The sequence below is a fragment of the Engraulis encrasicolus genome, chromosome 2 (genome assembly GCF_034702125.1).
Source record: "Engraulis encrasicolus isolate BLACKSEA-1 chromosome 2, IST_EnEncr_1.0, whole genome shotgun sequence".
NCBI lineage: Eukaryota > Metazoa > Chordata > Actinopteri > Clupeiformes > Engraulidae > Engraulis > Engraulis encrasicolus.
In genome coordinates, this window is record NC_085858.1 from 35,837,127 (window position 1) to 35,859,094 (window position 21,968).

A 21,968-nucleotide genomic window follows, 5' to 3' on the forward strand; every position below is an offset into this window, starting at 1 on the left:
TATCGTTTGTTAAAACATGTAGGCCTACTGTGAAATATAACGGTACCCTGCATGGCCCTTCTCTCAGGTCACGCATCCCTACTCTACATAGGTTAAACCATGGCAGTCCACAGTGGGGTCTTCTTCGCTCTGTCCATCCTCATCTGCCATGCCACTGCGGTGCCAGTGACATGTGGACTCCAGCGGCGTCTCTTGGAGGAGTCTCATAGACTCCTTGAGGACATGGTTGGTAGTCTAAAGTCTAGCTACCTATTTATGAAATTAAAAGTCCAAGCTTAATGCTATTAGTTAAGACAGTAAGGTCGTGATGATTATTTCATGATTTTAGAAAATCTGTTTACCTTACAGTCTGGGCTGTTTCCTTTGGAGTGCCTAGATCTTAATCTTGCCATCGCATTCCCCTTCTCGGCCTTTCAGACATCAGAGTCAGCAGAGGTGAGTGGCATTGCCATTTCGGAGAGGTAGAGGGGATGATTGTGAGGTTGTTATCATCAATTGCCATGAATTAAACAAGCCATGGATTGTCTATCATTGACCGTCTTGTCCACGAGTCTTTTAGAAAATTGCCATGTCTTGATTTGGACCGGTGTGCGAAGGCATGAAGGAATTTGGAAAGATGTGGCAATGGAATGTGACAGCGCTACCGAATTCAGAATATTCACAAACGCATCTGCAAACGTCATTATTATTAATCCGCAAATGTATTGCTTGGTGTGTTTCATGTAATTTCTTGGCCACAAGTTATCACAGTGCGTATCTCCCCCTCTCCCGCAGGAGAGTGCCGCAGCAGAGAGGGCGACCTATGAGGCGCTGGTGCTGGTGGACATGGTGTTCGCCATGGGCCACATGCCGGCCTCCTGGACTCACCTGGAGGCTTTCCAGCAGGTCATCAACCGCCAGATCGAGGAGAGCAAATGTGTGAGTGAAATAGGCACTGCAGACATGCAGATCTGCTCCTGGCACCTCACGCTGATAACAAACACACACACCAGTGACGTGCAGTGAAGGGTATGGTAGGGTAGGCAGTAAATATAGAATATATATCTATTTATATATATATATATTAACGGTGGGTTCGGTCCTCCCCCAGAAAAAAATGTATTTCTTAGATGCAATTTCCTGCATTTTAACCAAATCTGGAGAGTCACTATCAGCTAAAAACTTTTACAAATGTGTGTGTGTGTGTGTGTGTGTGTGTGTGTGTGTGTGTGTGTGTGTGTGTGTGTGTGTGTGTGTGTGAGAGAGAGAGGGGGGCCTTATGCCACAAGGTATGGTTTGAATAGGCAAATAGGCCTATTCACATAAACATGCTGATATTTTCTTTAATGTGCAACAAATTAGTAGGCCTATGTTTCTCTAAATACTGTAAATATAAAGTAGGCTATAAGATGCCATCAGTGCTTAACCACCACAGCTCTAATAACTAAATAAGTAAATAGGCTACACTATTTAGACATTTGGACATTGTCAGTAGACCTAAATCTGAAACAATAAGTGAAAACATAATTTCAATTTCTTGAAAAGGCCAGCTACAATTCTTTGTTTTGCCAAATTGCCAAATTAGCTCCAGGACCCATACTTTGTACACCTTTAAGGACCTGTAGGCCTACATTTTACAATAATAATTTAGAAAGCTACAACATTTTGGGGGAAAAGCTTTAACTTTTGGCTTTAGCAGTTGATTTTGTTGCTCTTCTGTTTATTCTGTTGCAAATGCCAGGGCGTTTCACATGGATGGAGGGTGGCACAGTGTAGCCTACTTTTGAAGATAAAATGTCTAGTTCACCAACTGTGAATCACACCATAGCATGTGAGGGGGAAACGATTTACATTTAGCAATAAACCAACCTAGGTAACAGCTCCTGCCTCACTGCCGCGTTTTGTGCTGATAATCAAACACTCACAGACAAGAAGGAAAGTAGGCAAGGGGGCGGGTTGCTTGCAAACATGACCCGTGCATTCAGACAGTATCGAGTAAACCAACGAAACCACTTCTGAGACTCATCCTTGTGCGTGATAGTATTCTCAAACACTTCAGCTACGGTTGTGCAAGGTGTTTCAAATAAAGTCAATTTGTGAGTGCGGAAGCACTCCGAGAAACCATCCCCAGTCAATCGTCCTGTTCCACGTTGATCTCAACTCGCACACCGCGCACTTCAAAAGAACGCAGCTGCACTTGCTAACAGGCTCCACACAACTCACGCATTGCGTAGTCATCATCATAATAAATTAGGGAAATGGAGTCATGTCGTACGCTCAAAAAAACAATCTCGCGTCGATAATAACACACACACGGTCTATTCATGTCCACCACCGCACAACCAATCTTCAATGTCAACACCCTGACAAACGGTGACAACAAAAGGCACCACGAACAAACTTGAGCATGTTCATGTTAAAAGGCTACCCGCAGCATAATAATTAGATGAATCTTACCTTAAAGCAGAATCACAAGTAGGCTGTGTTTTTCATGCAAGCTAGTTCCATTAAAAGCCCGGGGTGGTTGACATGATGAAGACATTTTGTCCCAGTGCAAACTACTTGAAGCTGCTACCCATCTGATGTTGAATATTTCCACAATGCAGCGATTGCAAACGGCTCAGCTGTCTGTCACTTTAACCGTCTTTCTTGCTACTTCTCGGCATTTTTTAAAAAAATAATAAAGACAAAAAGCCAAAGACTGCCATGTTTTCTTTCCGATACGGCTAGAGATTTGAACAAGCCTTGCCTTGCTAGTTGTTGCTATCATAGCTGCCTGTAGGGCAGAAATTGGCTACTACCTGAATTGTAACAATTTTTCATTTTGGGCGCTGTGATTGGCTCACATACTCCCGCCACAGAGTAAAGGCTCTGCTTTTAGTCCCATTGACAAGCTATGTGACAACTTAATACGCATGCGCAAACTTCTACATTGACAGCATTGAAGGCAGGGTAGGCAGAGGAAAAGCGAGCCTTACCGGGCTGCCTGGCTGGCATTCGAAAGCTCTGCTTTCAGCCTGTCTCTGCTACCAGCCGGGTCTGCTGCGCGTTGCCACGGCAACCTGCCCAAGCCTGAGCGCTTTGCTTCGTGCGATTACTTAGGTTTTTGATCGTTGTCCTGTGTATACTGTACTTTAAACAGCTCATAATTTATGCTGAATCAATGTTATTGTTGTGTAGGCCTATGTGAACTCTGAAGAATATTTTTTTAAACACGTGTTAGTTTTTATTTTTAAGACATTTATCCCAGGGTAGGCACTGCCTACCCTGCCTACCCTGACCGCACGTCTCTGACACACACACACACACACACACACACACACACACACACACACACACACACACACACACACACACACACACACACACACACACACACACACACACACACAATGTTTACAATTTTGTCTAATTTGACATTTTCCATGTTCTTTTTTTACCCAAGATTATGAGCAAAACTATTCACTCAATGGATGACGCCTCAGCAAGAGATGCGGAGCTGAAACTGTACTTTGGCCAAATAGCAAAGGTTTTGAGGGAACAGGTAAGGAAATACGCTTTCTCGGCAATGTTTACTTTGAAGTTTTTGTCACAAGTAATGGGTAGATTAGACTTGCTAATAATTCTCATTTTGCTTTTTAGGGATACAGCGTGTGCGCATGGGAGCTCGCTCGGAAGGAGATTCTGCGCACGCTCCGGCTTATTCTCCACAGCTCCAACTACCTTGTTTAGTTACAAACTCAAGAATTTACCAACTGTTGATCTACCTATTTACATATTTATGCAAGTATTTATTTAGCCTATGTATTTATTTGTTTTTGGCATATGTATGTATGTATGTATGTATGTATGTATGTATGTATGTATGTATGTATGTATGTATGTATGTATTTATTTATTTATTTATTTATTTATTCATTTGTATTTTGAAGGTATTCATCAAGATTTTATTTTTGTACTGGAAACGAATTTCAGAGATATGTGACATTTCTAAAGTGTTATATTTATGTACTTGCACTGTGAACTTTAATAAATAAATTAATATAATATACCTCCTTTGATGTTTCATTTATAATATGCAGCTTATTGTGCAAGCTGCTACAGGCTGCAGGTATTGCTATTTGCTATTCAATAGCAAAATTAACAACAACCACATCGACATGAAAAACAAAATAACTTGGACGTCTGTAGCTAGTGTTGGTACTGTTGGTGGGGAGGGAAACTAGTAAAAGCTGGTAGGGGGATATGTAAACATGAATGTATTCCTGTTTACTATTTATCTTTATTTTTATTTTTTTTTATGTAATCTATGGAATCGATGTAACCTAGTTATTTATTGCAGGGTGAAGGTGTGGTTGGTTGTAGGAGTGTGTGTGTGTGTTGGGGGGGGGGGTACTGAGCTGTGTGTGCGTGTGTGTGTGTGTATGGGGGGGTGTACTGAGTGTGTGTGTGTGTGTGGGGGGGGGGGGGTATGGACTGGATGGGTCAGGGGCAGTGGGTTAGGACATCCAGTGCTTCTGAGCATGTAGGCCTACACTGTTTTTTCTTCTATTGTTTTTACTGTTGTTTGTTTTTCTGTGTTGGTGTCACGTGTCCTATGTGTTCTATGTGTTTTTTATGATGCTGCAACCTCCCTGTCTCCAAAGCAAATTTCTCCTTCGTGGAGACTAATAAAGAAACCTAACCTAACCTAACTTCAATAATAATAATAATAACTAGACTGCCTGTGCAGTCGCCTTCGACTGCTTAAGGTATATCCCCGAAACGCGACGCTTCCAGTCCCCCATCATTCCTACCACTCCCGTCCACCATTTCGTAAACGTATATGATACATACAGACATGACATGACGTGCATAGGCTTAAAACCAAACGACTATTGTGAAAATCAAGCAAAAAATGGGGCACATGGTAATACTGTTTTAATGGTTCAGTGGATATACCACATTTGGTACAGTGTAATAACCAGTGTAACAATATTTAACACATTGAGTACCGACGACGCAATAATGCGTTTTTCACGCCCATGCGTTGTATACCAAAACGCAAACATGCGTTTTTGCATTTAAATATCATATTTTGAATCTACACCCTTCAATGGACAATATATGTGATTTTGGTAGCTCTGTGATGGACATAAATGACAACATTTGCAGTCCAAAGTTGTTTGATTGTTATGATGTTTGAGTGTTATGATTTGGATATTTTAATTTAACTTACCAAGATGTCTGGATGCCAACCCATGTCGCCTATCGCGCTGCCTGCATTGATTTCCCTAGTACGGTCACTGTAGCATGTGTTGTCTCTGACTTCACGCAATAGGTAAACACCATTGTATAGTGCCTGGAGTATCTTGAACTTTCTGGACTTGCTAGACCTTTACCAGATCCTTGGATCCAAATGGCACCCGATATGTGATTGCAGTAATGCGCTCCGATTTGGACGTTTGATCGCCAAAAAGATAAGTTTCTGTGTCTTCCTGTATGTGAGAAGCCAGAAGCTAGCATGGCTACATATCATGATTCCCTGATTGTCGCTCCCAACGCAGGACGCTCCCCTGTCGGCTCGCTCCCACTAGCCAGACTATCGATTAGGGTGGGACTACACGTACGGGAGTGATAGAAACACCTGGGACTACACGTCCGGGAGCGATCTCAGTTGGGAGTGTCCATCTGCCACCGCATGTGATTCGGATCGGATGGGCTAGGCTACATCTAAGCATCATATCATTTGGATTTGTTGTCAATGTTGGGCTATTATTTCGGGAGTCATCGGGAGCTATTTTAGCAAATGTCTCACCCTCTGCATGTGTGCAAAGAGTTTGTGTTCAGTCCACGTGAAAAACGGGGATTTCAAAGGGCATTGATTGCTGGTGTCGTAGTGTGACAGAGCAGGAGGTGTGCTGCCGTATTCGTGAATCGTGCTATGTTGTTGTTTCCCTAGTAGCCCACGATCGGTAGCGTGTATTGTGTCTGACTTCACGCAATAGGTAAACACAGAGACCATTGTATATCGTGCCAGGAGTATCTTGAACTTTCTGGGCTTGCTACCTAGACCTTTACCAGCTCCTTGGATCAAAATGGCACCCGAATTGTAATTGGAGTAATGCGCTCCGATTTAGAAGTTTGATCGCCAACCAGATAAGTTTATTTGATTATTCACCCCTATGTTGAACTGTCTTCCTGTATGTGAAAAGCCAGAAGCTAGCATAGATGGCTACATATGGATCGGATGGGCTACATCTAAGCATCATATCATTGGGATTTGTTGTCAATGTTGGGCTATTATTTCGGGAGTCATCGGGAACTATTTTAGCAAATGTCCGACCTTCTGCATGTGTGCAAAGAGCTTGTGTTCAGTCTGTGTGTGAAAAACGTGGATTTCGAAGGGCATTGATTGCCGGTGTCGTAGTGGTTTAGAGCAGGAGGCGTGTCTTGACGTGCAGGAAGATGTGTGTCAGAGCTAACCTTGCACCAAATTGTGATTAAAACCAACTCATCCCCTTTCAAACTCGTCACATTCTGAAGAAGCGCACCCTTCACAAAAACCTCAATATCTCCGATTGTAGCTGAATTCCATGGATACCCACTTCGGTTTAGCGTGGGTTTACTCGGCAATAAAAGCTCGTAGAGACACACAGTTTTCACCTACTAAGAGGGCAGCGTCTCCACTTTCAAACGAGTCATAACATATTTCAGTGGCCCTATCACATAATAAGCTGTGAGTCTACAAAAAAACGTAAAAAAGGGCTTAGAACGCTGGTATTCTACGACATAATTCCGTGAGCACCGCCGGTATTCAATGTGTTAATACAATGTGATACCAGTGTAACACCGCCATTTTTTGTACTTACATCATGTGTTTGTGCGTAAGTGGTATTACATGGTATTGCATATTGTTACACTGGTATTACACTATATTACATGGTATTGCATACTATTACACTCGTTATTACACTGTACCTGATATTGCATATTGTTACACTGGTATTACACTAGTATTACATGGTATTAAATATTGTTACATTGGTTATTACACTGTACCTAATATGGTAGATTCACTGAAATGGTGAACCATTAAAATAAGGTGTTACCGGGCAAATCAATCCACCCAGTCAGAAGTTATGGGCCAAATGAAAATTCCGCCATTTTGAAAGTGTTGTCTTCCAAACTCGAATCAGTTCATGAACCTACCCTAGAGCATTCACACACAAAATCTGAGACAAATCCATCCACCCGGTCAGTAGTTATGGGCCAAACAAAAATTCGGCCATCTTGAATTCAGCCATCTTGAAAGTGTTGACCTCCAAACTCGAATCAGTTCATGAACCTACCCAAGAGCATTCACACACCAAATCTGGGACAAATCCATCCACCCGGTCAGAAGTTATGGACCAAACAAAAATTCGGCCATCTTGAATTCAGCCATCTTGAAAGTGTTGACCTCCAAACTCGAATCAGTTCATGAACCTGCCCTAGAGCATTCACACACCAAATCTGGGACAAATCCATCCACCCGGTCAGAAGTTATGGACCAAACAAAAATTCGGCCATCTTGAATTCAGCCATCTTGAAAGTGTTGACCTCCAAACTCGAATCACTTCATGAACCTGCCCTAGAGCATTCACACACCAAATCTGGGACAAATCCATCCACCCAGTCAGTAGTTATGGGCCAAACAAAAATTCGGCCATCTTGAATTCAGCCATCTTGAAAGTGTTGACCTCCAAACTCGAATCATTTCATGAACCTACCCTAGAGCATTCACACACCAAATCTGGGACAAATCCATCCACCCGGTCAGAAGTTATGGACCAAACAAAAATTCGGCCATCTTGAATTCAGCCATCTTGAAAGTGTTGACCTCCAAACTCGAATCACTTCATGAACCTGCCCTAGAGCATTCACACACCAAATCTGGGACAAATCCATCCACCCGGTCAGAAGTTATGGAACAAACAAAAATTCGGCCATCTTGAATTCAGCCATCTTGAAAGTGTTGACCTCCAAACTCGAATCAGTTCATGAACCTGCCCTAGAGCATTCACACACCAAATCTGGGACAAATCCAAACATCCGTTCAAAAGTTATCGCGTTAACACGAAAGACCTTACGCGGCGGACGCGGACGCGGCGGCGGCGGCGCACGCAAAACCATTACATCCCCGACGCTCCGCGTTTCGGGGATATAATGATAATAATAGGCCTAATAATAATCAGGGCTCGAGTTGTAGGGGGATGAGGGGGGGATACCATCCCCCCAACAATGAAAATGGTCTAAAATCATCCCCCTCAATGAAAATGGTCACAAATCAACCCCCTCTAAAACAGGCCTCCCTTCTTCACATATTGTGTTAAAATTGCACTCTTAACAGCTACATTTTCAAAATGTTCTCGGCTTGAGAGGGCTGAGGTGTGAGAAACAGGAGGCACTACACCTCACTCACATAGCCTACCTTTCCTCTGAACAGTGAGACAGACTAGTCATGCACAGTATGGCTGAGTCAGAGAAATGAAAAAAAAAAAAAAACGGTCGCATAAATCTTCTCTTCTCCTCTCACCCCCTAAGGCAGGGGTGTAGAATGTTTTTCATTCAAGGGCCACTTCCAACTCTATTAAGTCCTCCAATGGCTGTACAAACCAGGATTTCCCTCTGCACTTTAGGCCTATACTGAACGTATACTGAACCTTTACAACAGACCTTTTCAGTCCCCTGAAAATATTAATTCTATTGCAAATGTAATTTTTAAGATTTCTTTACAAAACATGCATATTTTATGTGAAACTGCATGACATTAAAATTACAATGTATATCAGGGGGCGGGTAAGGCGGCCTCAGGGGCCATAACTGACCCCCGAACCGTAGATTCCCCACTCCTAGGGCATCACACACACACACACACACACACACACACACACATACACATGCACAGCGCTGACTAAAAGCATTGTGTTTTTGTCCCTATTTCACCTCACACCCATATGCCCACAGGACACGCATGACCTTGCGGTTTTCTGTTCTACAAAAAGAGAAACTACTCAGACATGACATTCATTACAAAATAGCATTTAATTAATAAATAGCAATAACCATCTGACCAAAAGTATACCTAGCAACATACATGTTGTTTATAAATAAATACATAAAAAATAAATAATACAAAATAATAAATAATACATTATAAATAATAAATAATAAATAATACATGATAAATAATAAATAATAAATAATAAATAACAAATAATAAATAATAAATAATAAATAATAAACAAACAAACGTACAAACAAACAAACAAACAAACGGGCTGCATCTAGCCACGAGCATGGGGCCTGTGTGTTGTGGTCCAGGTCTTCAGGATGAACTTGAGAGTTCGTGATGTCTCCTTCCGCACCACCTCCCACGCACATGTACTGTGCTCCTAGAATATAGGCACAATAGTCACAAAACAATTAAACTATTGCAAGTCACAATTAAATTGCAAAACAATTGTACCTCATAGGTTAGAAAAGTCATCATAAACAACAGTTGTTGACGTGGTTAAAAAAGGACATGTGTCCATTGAGTATAGACAGTATAGAGTAGGGGTGGGCAATTATTTTTGCCCGAGGGCCACATTGGGTTTAGAATATTGATTGAAGGGCCAGATATCACAGGCAATTTGACGGTGTTAACAATAAAAAATAATGTATGCTGGCATAATTTGATAACCATTTAATTCCTGCACATTATATTTGAAATGTGTTGAGGTGAATATAGTAGCTTATGCGACATGGTTAGTCTCAAACCTACAAGACCTTGACTTGGATAGCTCTGTTGAAAATCCTGGGTGAGAGTATCACTTTGGATTCAAAGGTTTTTCTTGTAGAGGCTCTGCAGGCCATATGAAATGTCACAGCGGGCCGCATGTGGCCCCCGTGCCTGAGTTTGCCCACGTCTGGTACAGAGTATAGAGTACAGAGTAGAGTATAGAGTATAGAGTATAGATAGTCTCTTTTGTGTTGTTGGGCCCATTCATGGCCCCATTCCGTTTCCATGGATCTTACCTTTAGGTGTAGGAAGTGTGTCATTTCTTTGAAATATGCATCGATGGGAGATTCTTGGTTAGGAAAGTCATGGTCCTGAATTACCTGAATAAGATTAATGTAAACCAACAATGAAGAGAATAATTATTACGCAAATATTAGTGGTCTATACAGTGGTACTTTTTTTTCTATGATGTAAAAATATGTGCGTGTTGCACTAGCCTAGTGAGTGAGTCGCATTGCAAAAAGTTCATGATGTACAGTGAAGGGGGAAACTGGACTGACAAAGGATAAGTCCTGCTAGATATTCCTTCTGCCTGTGCTCCCAACACAGGTGATTTCACCTATTAGCTCACCTGTCTGAAGGGGTGTAGTAATTAGGATCAGCTTAATTGTCAGGAGGAAATGCATGGCAGGGTTTTTTTTTCCAAATCTGAAATCGGGATGTTCGTCCCTAGTGACAATAAAATTCCTTCTAATCTAGTTTTTTTCTGATAGTGTTAGAATCTATAAAAGCCCATTAATGCCTTTTCTGTCCCACTTACGCATTGGTTCTCCTCCACCAGTCGGTATACTATGTTTCTGAAGTCGTCCAGTTTGGCTTGGTCCCAGCCGGAGGGCATGGTGTCATTCTCAAACAACACATCCATGTTCCTCAGCACCTCATAAGCTGCTTCCTCTATGCCGACTTCTACCTGCAATGATAAAGCCAAAATGGTTGTTGTTGTTGTTGTTGTTGTTGTTGTTGTTGTTGTTGTTGTTGCTGTTGCTTAAAATCTGTTTGTTCCTCATTAATGAAACGGTCCTTACCTGTGCTGCAGTACTGTTTGACTTGAAAGCAGAGGCAGGGAATGTAAGATTGACATTTTCATCAAGGCACTCCAAGGGGTAATGACCTCCCTACAAAAAAAAGACAAAAAAACATGTTAACTTGAAACTTGAGACTTTTGTTTATTCATTATTATTAGGCTTTATTCGCAATAAAGTGTTTGAAATGCTGGTGATTTTTTTGTTATTGATTTTATCATCATCATTATTATTATTATTATTATTATTATTATTATTATTATTATTATTATTATTATTATTAAGAAGAAGAAGAAGAGGACGAGGACGAAGAGGAGAAAGAAGAATTGCTATAAAGTTAAGATAAGACATTACCATGTCCTGAAGAAGGTCGTTGACTTTCTGTAGAAGTGCCCCTTGTAAGTGGCAGGGTGTGGGCATGGAATGCAGCTGGGCAGCCCACAAGACAAGGAGGCAGAGAAGAAGAGGACAGCTCTGTGAGGCCATATCTGTAAGCCGCTGGTGAGTTATAGATGATCTCCTAAGACGACGAGACTTGAGTCCTGCAGTGCGCTGAGATTGAGCTGTGGTCACGATTCTACCCAAGCTGTTTCCTCTGTGTGTCCTCAGTACCACACGGGCTGTGTTTTTATATATCAATCCCATGGATGTAAGAAAAGTGAAAGGTGCGTCTGAATGAGGTCTGAGAAGGAGGGAGGGAGTGGGGAAATTCTCAACAAGCACCATTGCTTCCCTTTTTGTGGCATCTGAGGAGAGAGAGGTGGTGAGGGTTGTGGAGACCCAAAACACCACACACACACACACACACACACACACACACACACACACACACACACACACACACACACACACACACACACACACACACACACCATGGTTGGTTGCACACTGTAATTCACACCTTAAGTGGAAGTGGGTGCAAAAGATGGTTTTATGGTTTCATGGTTGACAACACGGTTTTATGAATGAAACAGTTTTGTTTCACAGAGGCTAGCCCATAGGAAGGGGGGCGGGGGGGTATCTTAAAGGTGATGTAGTTGACTACTAAAAGATCACAGGAAGTACAAATTACTTTGAGCTGTCAGTAACTTCAACTCAAAGTTTATTTGAGCTGAGATGAGGGAAATTAAGCATTTAAATTGTCCTATATAGGTTATTTATTGTGTCTTGAACCTTGGAATACTCTATTGTTTCATTCTCTATTCTAATCTCAGAGACACGTTTTATTGCTCTCTATAGGTTATCGCTGCACAGTGTAATTAATGCACCTGTCTGATTTGATGGTTCAAGTCTTTTCTTTAGTGGACCATCATTGTTTTATGTAATGCCACAGAGAGTTGTGTTGAGTAGGGTGAAGATATGGTAATTACAGTTTTGATACCCTTTGCAGCAAAGTTTTTTTTTTAATCAAATGTAACCTTTTTCTAATCCCACCCTTCTGGTAAATGTGTAGCCTATTTTCCTAAAACAAATATAAAGAAGTCTTTCCAGGCCATATCCATATGCTTAGTGACGTTTGGGCACCAACATTTAGTCTACCAGCTACCACAGGCTACTATTTTGAGCGATAAAGTAGGCCTAGTTATAATGTTAACTTATAATGTTACAATGTTACTAATAATTCTAACTTTTGAGCACAAATTGGACAGGAAACGGACAGCGCTCATTCCACGCTAACGTAACGGGATACACATATCTACGCTGCGCTGCTCAATGGGATGTCGCAATGACGATGTGAAAGAGCTGGCACGTCTACTTCTCCAAATGAAAATCGCGCACCAATCCATCTGCGGTTTCTGAAAAATTCCCACATTTTATTCGTTTTAACAAGATCCATCATGAACAGTGGTCTCTTTCGTTTTTTGAATCCCTGTATAAAACCGCTGGGGAGAATATGGAGGATAAACCACATCGACTTGGAGTCTTCGACCGCATCTTCAACATCTTACACAGGTAGGCTGAGAAACTTGGGAGACGCACGGTGGATTAAAGTATATTTCAGGTCTTGTTGATTAAGTACTGTGCTTTGAAATATAACTGTGATCTGCATGGCCCTTCCCTCAGGTCCTGCATCCCTGATCTACTTAGGTTAAACCATGGCAGTCCACAGTGGGGTCTTCTTCGTTCTGTCCATCCTCATCTGCCATGCCACCACGGTGCCAGTGACATGTGGGCTCCAGCGGCGTCTCGTGGAGGAGTCTCATAGACTGCTTGAGGGCATGGTTGGTAGTCCACCTATTCATGGGATTAAAATACCAGGCTTAATGCTATTAGTTAAGACAGTAAGGCAGTAATGATTGTTACTCCATGATTTTAAAAAATCCTTTTCATTTTCCCTGACAGTCTGGCCTGTTTCCTTTGGAGTGTTTGGAACTTAATCTTGCCATTGCGTTCCCCTTCTCGGCCTTTCAGACATCAGAGTCAGCAGAGGTGAGTGGCATTGCCATTTCGGAGAAGTACAGAGGGGGATGTAGCCTAGGTTGTGAGGTTGTTATCAGCAACTGCGCTATTTATCAACAAACAATAGGCATGATTTAAAACAAGACATGTTGTCTGTCATTGACCGTCTTGTCCACGAGTCTTGTCATTTTTGGAAAATTGCCATGCCTTGATTTGGACCGCAGCGGCTCATCTTCTGTTCTGGTGTGGAATTTGTAAAGATGTGGTGGATATGGAATGTGACAGCGATACCGAAACCAGGACATTCACAAACGCATCTGCAAACTTAATTATTATTAATCCGCAAATGTATTGCTTGGTGTGTTTCATGTAATTTCTTGGCCACAAGTTATCACAGCGCGTATCTCCCCCTCTCCCACAGGAGAGTGCCGCAGCAGAGAGGGCGACCTATGAGGCGCTGGTGCTGGTGGACACGGTGTTCGCCATGGGCCACATGCCGGCCTCCTGGACTCATCTGGAGGCTTTCCAGCAGGTCATCAACCGCCAGATCGAGGAGAGCAAATGTGTGAGTGAAATAGGCACTGCAGACATGCAGATCTGCTCCTGGCACCTCACGCTGATAACACACACACATGCACGCACACGCACACACACACACACACACACACACACACACACACACACACACACACACACACACACACACACACACACACACACAATGTTTACAATTTTGTCTATTTTGACATTTTTCATGTTCTTTTGTTACCCAAGATTATGAGCAAAACTATTCACTCAATGGATGACGCCTCAGCAAGAGATGCGGAGCTGAAATTGTACTTTGGCCAAATAGCAACGGTTTTGAGGGAACAGGTAAGGAAATACGCTTTCTCGGCAATGTTTCCTTTGAAGTTTTGGTCACAAGTAATGGGTAGATTAGACTTGCTAATAATTCTCATTTTGCTTTTTAGGGATACAGCGTGTGCGCATGGGAGCTCGCTCGGAAGGAGATTCTGCGCACGCTCCGGCTTATTCTCCACAGCTCCAACTACCTTGTTTAGTTACAAACTCATGAATTTACCAACTGTTGATCTACCTATTTACATATTTATTTAGCCTATGTATTTATTTATTCATTTTTGGCATATTTATTTATTTATTTATTTATTCATGTATTTATTTGTATTTTGAAGGCATTCATCAAGATTGTATTTTTGTACTGGACAAATGAATTTCAGAGATAGGTCTAAAGTGTTATATTTATATAGGCCTACTTGCACTGTGAACTTTAATAAATAAATGAATGTAACATAGGCCTATCTCCTTTGGTGTTTCATTTATAATATGGTAGCCTATTGTGCAGGCTGCTCTTTTTTATGAAAAGGCCTACTGATAATGTTCAGCACTAAGAAGGCCTAGCCTAAATGAGTGTGTTATCCAAATAAAGGGTCAATGCACAATATTTATTAGAAATTTATTCAATAGCAATATTAACAACAACCACATCGGCATGAAAAACAAAATAACTTCAATAATAATAATAATAATAATCAAAATCATAATCATAATCATAATCATAATAATAATGTCCTTCTAGCTGTATTGGTTAGGCTTATGTTTATTAGAGATTTTAATTGGCTCAGTTGTCATTGATACTGAAAGCTAAAAATGTTTCCATGAGAGGCTCTTGAATGGCGGTTAGAAAAGGGAAATTGTAACCACGAGATCTTGAATTTCTGTCTTCCTCTTTATTCCAGAGAAGTAATTTGAGGGAAGTCCCCACAAACAACTGCTGACAGAATTAGTGTATCCAATTGTTAAAAACCTCCACTCCACAAAGGCCTATGTCCTTTTGGATAATCAACATTAGCCTTGGCATTGCTGTGGGATCTCTCTCTCTCTCTCTCTCTCTCTCTCTCTCTCTCTCTCTCTCTCTCTCTCTCTCTCTCTCTCTCTCTCTCTCTCTCTCTCTCTCTCTCATATGCATCCTCTCTTCATCCTTCTGCTGTTTTCATCATGGCATTCAGGCACTCCAGTGTCCTGTGGATCTCGTACCGGACTATTTCCCAGGCGCAGAGGCTGTAGCCCTAAAAACAAACACAAGTACACATTCAGGTGGTGCCTAGCAACACAAATCGATCAACAGTCACACATACAGTCCTTGTCAATGGGGATATGTCAGGGCTGGACTGGCCATCTGGTATAGTGTGCATTTCCTGGTGGGCCCTGTACCCTTGTGGGCACTTATTTCCAGAAAAAAAAACGTTTGTACATTTTTGAAAATAGGGGCCGACAAGGTGCAGGGCCGAATGAGTCAGTTATGCGCCGTTAATTATGAGGGGGCCCTTTAAGCCAAAAGTGCCCAGGCCCTATTTCTCCCCCAATCCAGCCCTGCGATATGTATATACATGTAAAACACTTTCACTTAGCCAGACTTTTTTGGCCTGTAGCACCAGCACCACAGTGCTACTTGGTCTGTGGAAAACACTACATATTACCGTTTGTTTGAGTGTGCGTTTCAGCTGATTGAAATAGTGCTTGGTCCTCTGCAGCAGGCCGCTGTGGACCGCCTCCAGGCTAGCGTTGACAAAGACATGGCCCTGCCCCAGCTGCAAACCAACACACAACCTCAGATCATGTTGACTTTGGCCTTGGAGTATATGCACAAACATACATATTAAAAACCCATTTTCTCAGAGCGAACACTATGTTACACTAATTGTCATCAAAATGGCAATTAATTATCAAGTCTTAATCAGTTACTTCAGGCTCTCGGTATTGTCATAGCAATGGTGTTATGATGCAGTTACGTGTTTTTTTTTCAGCAAAGAGTGAATGGGCTGCATAAAAAGGCTTTGACATAATCCCGCTTCACACCTTACTTACACACGCAGAGAGGTTGGTGGTTTGCCTGAACAGGATGTTGGCAAAGGCATCAGTGTGCTGCCTGTTCCAGGAACGGGGTTGGCGGGGTTTGGCAAAGACCTTTCTGACTTGACTCAGGACCACGTACGAGGCCAGTATCACATCCCCCTGCGCTAAAGAAACAAGTGTTATGACATAGTGCAAAATGGAAATGCAAGATATCAGCAAAAATGCACACTGTGCAGAGAGAGTAGAGAGAGAGAGGTTCCATTGGCCCATTGTTTCCGGGTTCTATTATTGAAAGGGGGGGGGGGGTCCCCCTTTAGGCAGACCTAGGCAGACCTAAGGACTGTTCTATTCAATGCTAGGAGTATTATGACACGCCCCTTTAGGCAGACCGGAACCTGGTCATGTTAGGTACCCTGTACCCATAGCAACCTATTACATTGGCATATCTCTATATAGGCTACTTAAAGAATCTCTGCTGTTACCATTTGGCTTCCTCCTCTATATGAACTCATGATGTTAACATTTCAACCATGTTAACTACACTTAGCACTGTAAAAACTTGGATAGTTCCTCAAAGAACTTTCACTGGCATGATATGGGGTATCTTAAACTTCACTGAGGAACCCTGAACGTTCTCTGAAGAACCTAAACATTCTGAGAACCTTTTATGGGTTCCCCACAGTGGCAACTAAAAGTTCCTCAAAGAACCTTTGGGTTCCTGGGGTATCTGAAGGACAAGAAAAGCAAGAAAACCCCTGGGTTCCTCCAAGAACTAATTTGTCACATATAAGTTCCTCTGAGAACTTTTAGGTTCCTCTGAGAAATTGTAAGCATTCCTCCACATTGACAAAAAGGAAGGTTTGCCATATTTATTCTTCAATATTATGTGGGAAGCCCTAAAGGTTCTCTGAGGAACCTATTAGAAATCTTTGGGGTTCATCCAATCACATGGGTTCAGCAGAGAACCTTTTGTGGTTTCCCCCATAGTAACAACTGAAGGCTAAGGATTTTTTAGTGTGATAATAGCCAGGCTTATTCTACTTACGCAGCCACAGTTGTCTGTAGGTTTTACCAATGGAGATGGCAACATGGTGTCTGGACAGCTCATCCAAACACTGATGCGGGAAAAGTTCACCCTACGAAGGAAGACCAGATATCAGGGGAAGACATGACATAATCTGCATTTGTGAGCACTGGGCAGTAAATCATATTAGCTANCCAGGGGTGCGCCAGAGATTTCAGGGGGTGCGTAGAATTTTGTTTGTGGTGAGGTTGTGACCAAAATTCTGCAAGCGAACATTATAATTAGACCAAATCGAAGCCGAATGAAAACATGTTTTGGTCCCCATGTAAAGGCATAAGGTATTGATTAATGTCTCAAGCAAGAATCATTGTAATAAATCACTTAACTAACTGTGTTTATACGTGTAGACGCTTGAGTTGGGGGTGCGCGACTTGTTTTGGGCACAGGTAAGGGGGTGCGTTAAGAAAAAAAGGTTAAGAACCAGTGACCTAAAGCATGTTACTGATGTCATGCCCCATCAAAGCAATGGTGTCTGGAAAAGCCCATCATTGTGCAGAACTTACCATTTCGTGCAGCAGTCGGAGGCTGTGTTCATTCAGATGTCTCATGCGACCTTTCCACCTGCACCCCGTTGTTAAAGACATTGTGAAATACATCATAAATCCAAACTTCAGATGCATCATTACGATGGTCTACAACACTTTACAGCTGTTCTAGTGGTGACTTTACTGATTTGCGGTATTACAACTTTGCAAATACTATGACTACTCAACAATGAGTCTTTGGCAGCTATGCTGTAGTCTTATTTAGGCTCTAGCCAGAGTGTACATCATGACGATGGGGGTATGAATAAGAGTGCACACTGGCCATCCACACTATTTATGACTCCTCTCGCTACCTCCCTGCATTCCTGTCCCTCTGTATATCTTTGTCATGTGTCATCTTTCACAATATGAATCACCCGATTATTTGACATAATAGGGCTTTGGTTGTACTCCGTTAATAGCCTGTCAGCTTAAGGGTTTTTACTTAATCACTGTCTCTGGCGATGTGCCAGGCCCAAAGCACCGTGAGTGACGCTGAATTATTTTCTTGACTTAGTCTAATTCTAATAATGTGTCGAGTTTTTTACGTTTTTGTTTGTGATTTTACATACAATGTTCACACAGTATAATAGAGTAGAATCACACATATATTTGAAAGGAAAAACTAAGAGATGCTTATAGATTACTTATCTCTACTGAGCCTTTCAAATTAAAGATCTGAAGCATACCATACAGGGACCTTGTTCCTGATTTATGTGTTTTTGAGGGGAGGACAGCTTCAACAGATTGTATGGGGCAGGGCTGGACTGGCCATCTGGCATAGCGGGCATTTCCCGGTGGACCCTACACCCTCGTGGGCCCATATTTTCAGAAATGTTTAAAAAAAAACATCTGAAAATAGGGGTCCACGAGGGTGCCAGGGCCAGAGTCAGTTTTGTGCTGCTAATTATGGGGGGGCTTTAAGGCGAAAGTGCCTGGGCCGTATTTCTCCCCCAGCCCAGCCCTGCATGGGGGCTTCTCAGACCTTCCATTCATGTTTTTGTAACCCATTGTAAGAACTGTGCAGTGCCTACATGATCTGTTCACATTGCTTTTCGAGTCTCGAAGCACACAGGTTAAATACCTGTCTATGTCCAATGTCCATGTCCTTGTCAGTTTTTGTCATGTTTTTGGTACAAGGTGTGTCTTAACCCTATCCAGACCGGGCTTTTTTGGCATTCCTGGGACCGGGGGGGGGGGCTCTTTTGATCGCCCCCCTCATAACTTAGGAACCGAATGGAGTATGACCACCAAACTTGGAATGGATGATCTTCAGCCAAAGATCTATGAATGACATCAGTTTGGTGTCATTATTGGATATTATGATGTCATTATGACATAATTTCCTGATTTTATTGCCCAAAATGTCATCTTAATGCATTTTCCATCTAACTTGGGTAATGCACATACATTTTGGTTATTATGTGCATCAGACCGGTCGATTTGAGTTTGACACCCCTGCTTAAAGGAACATCTGAGTTCCTTACACCATTCTCCAGCAAAACCGTCAAAGGTAAGTCAATAGTTTAACTGTTTCTCCAGATTCCAGCCTGTAGGGCAATGTCTGAGCACATTCTTGATCCACACACACCCTTAAAACCTCCTGTGACGGTACCTGTTTTTAAGAGGCTGAATGTATGTAGCGCCACCTGGTGGTTGAATGAATACTATCCTGAAATGCATTTCTGATGTGGTGCCCTGGGGATTTTTTCAAACTGGTTCATGAAATCAAGATAAAAATAGTAAAACTCACAGTACTTTTAATCCATCTCCTACTACTACTACTACTACTAATAATAATAACAATATGAATAATACAAATCTGTGTGTGTGTGTGTGTGTGTGTGTGTGTGTGTGTGTGTGTGTGTGTGTGTGTGTGTGTGTGTGTGTGTGTGTGTCATAAGGTCCAAACAATTAAACTTATCGTGTATAAAATCCAGAGTTTTTATTCATCTACATATACGAACATACATAACAGAGATAACAGAACAAAAGCAGTCACATTAAATAAAATTTCAAAAATCCTGCATAGGTCCACTCAACAAACAAATGCCCTAGCACTTCGCAGCAAGCTGTATTCCGATGAGTCAGTAATAAATTATGATTTGATCGTGAGTAGTAGTTGAGGTTATTGCGGTTGTAGAGCCAGCCATCTTGCTGGTTATTTGACACTAGCCCCAATAATGTGCAGCCTTTCCAAGTGCTTCAGGGCCACGGCTGTGGCGGTCTCCCAGCTGTCTTGGTTGTAGCCCTGTTGAACAGTGGGAAAACGACGGTTTAGACTCTTATTATGGAGCACTTGGTTATGACTCACGTGTGTCCTGGGATATGTTAATGTAGAGAAAAGACTTGACCTACAGTGCAAACACTCCAGTAAAGCAGAACATTATTCTATAAGGATGGTAGTAGGCCTACTGATACATTGATGAGGTAGCTATTACAGATGACAACTACAGAGTTTACATCAGACAATAGAACAAGAATCATTTAGTGGAATTTACCTGTCATATTTGATTGGCTAAGTAATAAACATTATTAAAGGGTGATAGGCCTTTAAGCTATTACAATAGTTATTAGAATTAGAATAGTTATTAGAATAGAATAGAATACAATAGAATAGAATCGAGTAGAATCGAATAGAATAGAATAGAATGGAATATACATTATTATCATGCCAGCATGAAATTTGTCTTTGACCACACTGTATAAAAACATTAAGCATGCTTTTAAACTTAGACTTCCATATGGCCGTTTTTACTATTTTGATATTTTTTCCAGCATGTGCAAAGAACAATGACCACATATTGGCCTCTTGGTGTCACCTGTGTCTTGAGATGTCTGGTGAGTGTCTGGAAGTGTTTCCTTGTGTTTCTCAGTAATCTCTTCATTCGTTTTGAGGTATGCTTGGAGGTCTTTACCTGTTTGAACGTGGATGTCGGATTAGTCACAACAAAACACATATCAACTCGTGATATTCATGACAGACAAACAAAAAATGAGCTTTGTGCCAGGGGGTCTTACTCCAATGCATTTCTGGAGTTCTGTCGTCTGTCGGTCGAGATTCTGAAGAAACATATCCAGTGCGTCTTGGTTGTGCTCAACACCAGCAAAGTTTCCTTCCTCGTACAGCTTCGCAATGTGTCCAAGTATGGTCTGAATAAAGACGACCTTATTTTCGCTCTGGTGGGAAAACAATATTTTAGTGGGCCATTCAGTTTTTCATTCATGATTTTGTTTGCATATTTTTGAAGAAGCATTTTTTTTATACCAGATTCGATAGATCTACTTACACTCTGGCGAAGAACTTGATTGTAGATGTTTACATTGTTGGAGAAATTCGAACCCCTTCCTTGTAGTTCAATACCTTTGAACTTCACGTAACATATAAGACATTTTAATAAAGGTCTACTGTGCTGACGGTAGGTATGCTATGCTATACGGTTTAATAGGCTATGTATCAATGCAATGGCATAGGCTATTTACCGTTTGACGGAGCATCGCCAGAGAATGGTTGGCCACAACCTGGAAGTTGCTGCGCGCTGCCATTCTCTTGGTCTCCATCCAGGCGCATCCTGACGCACAGGTCCAGAGGATGGACGCAGCGAATACACACACGCATATCGGCTTGAAGCTCATTGTGATTCCGAAATGTGCTTAGTCCCGTTAGAAGTAGGATACAGCCGGACCAGTGTTTGTGTTATATTACCGACAGAAATTAATGGTTTTAGTCCGTTGCGTTGTCAGACATTCAGGTGTGCTTTCCTTTGAGAGCTTTATTGGGATGCCGACATGCAGAGTTTTATACTAAAGCAGTTTGTCTCAAAAGCGAAATGGGCCTGACCAACCTGCAAGCAGATTCCCCCAATTTCACATCTCCACTCTCACCTTTGTTTACTTTACTTTGAGTATGATGAAAGCGATTACGATTTTTTCCCTTGGTCAGTGAAAGTGTGAAAAGAGAGAAAGCTCAGGAAAGATGAGTCACGTGACGCGCGCTAGGGAATGGCTGCGTAAACCGACAGCTCCTCCATACCATCTTGACAATTTATATTTTAAGTCGTATTACTGCTATTAAACGGAATTTGTTATAACGTGGGTAACCCTTGCCTACTGTTATGGCATCCCAATCGACAAAAGGCAAGTCAAGCAAAGCTAAAAACCCCGGCGACGGCGAAAAAGTTCATGCTAGCACTGACAAACATGGCGCTCCTGCTACCGATCCACTAGCCGTGGAGGTAGCCAATATGCACCGACTTCTGAAGCAGATGGACTCTACCCAC

At 41.9% G+C, this 21,968-nt stretch overlaps 2 protein-coding genes across 2 annotated transcripts; one reads left to right on the plus strand and one right to left on the minus strand.

Moving 5' to 3' along the window:
• Window positions 1–9,287: 9,287 nt before the first annotated feature.
• Window positions 9,288–11,292, minus strand: LOC134464309 (interferon a3-like). Its single transcript, XM_063217779.1, has 4 exons — window positions 11,161–11,292; window positions 10,810–10,899; window positions 10,527–10,694; window positions 9,288–9,395 (listed from the first exon to the last, which is right to left on the minus strand). The coding sequence occupies exons 1-4, from the start codon at window positions 11,290–11,292 to the stop codon at window positions 9,288–9,290; spliced, it is 498 nt and encodes a 165-aa protein (XP_063073849.1).
• Window positions 11,293–12,902: 1,610 nt separating this feature from the next.
• On the plus strand, window positions 12,903–14,267 carry LOC134464320 (interferon kappa-like). The gene is made up of 5 exons (XM_063217790.1): window positions 12,903–13,028; window positions 13,150–13,236; window positions 13,628–13,771; window positions 13,981–14,079; window positions 14,178–14,267. Exons 1-5 carry the CDS (start codon window positions 12,903–12,905, stop codon window positions 14,265–14,267), a joined length of 546 nt encoding a protein of 181 aa, XP_063073860.1.
• Window positions 14,268–21,968: the final 7,701 nt, after the last annotated feature.

Excerpts from the sequence above, each read along its gene's own strand:
- LOC134464309 (XM_063217779.1), bottom strand. The coding sequence starts at position 11,292 with ATGGCCTCACAGAGCTGTCCTCTTCTTCTCTGCCTCCTTGTCTTGTGG. Across the intron at positions 10,900-11,160 it reads ACGACCTTCTTCAGGACATG|GGAGGTCATTACCCCTTGGA; the intron begins GTAATGTCTTAT and ends TTTTTTTTGTAG. Across the intron at positions 10,695-10,809 it reads CAAACAGTACTGCAGCACAG|GTAGAAGTCGGCATAGAGGA; the intron begins GTAAGGACCGTT and ends TTATCATTGCAG.
- LOC134464320 (XM_063217790.1), top strand. The coding sequence starts at position 12,903 with ATGGCAGTCCACAGTGGGGTCTTCTTCGTTCTGTCCATCCTCATCTGC. Across the intron at positions 13,237-13,627 it reads AGACATCAGAGTCAGCAGAG|GAGAGTGCCGCAGCAGAGAG; the intron begins GTGAGTGGCATT and ends CCTCTCCCACAG. Across the intron at positions 14,080-14,177 it reads CAACGGTTTTGAGGGAACAG|GGATACAGCGTGTGCGCATG; the intron begins GTAAGGAAATAC and ends TTTGCTTTTTAG.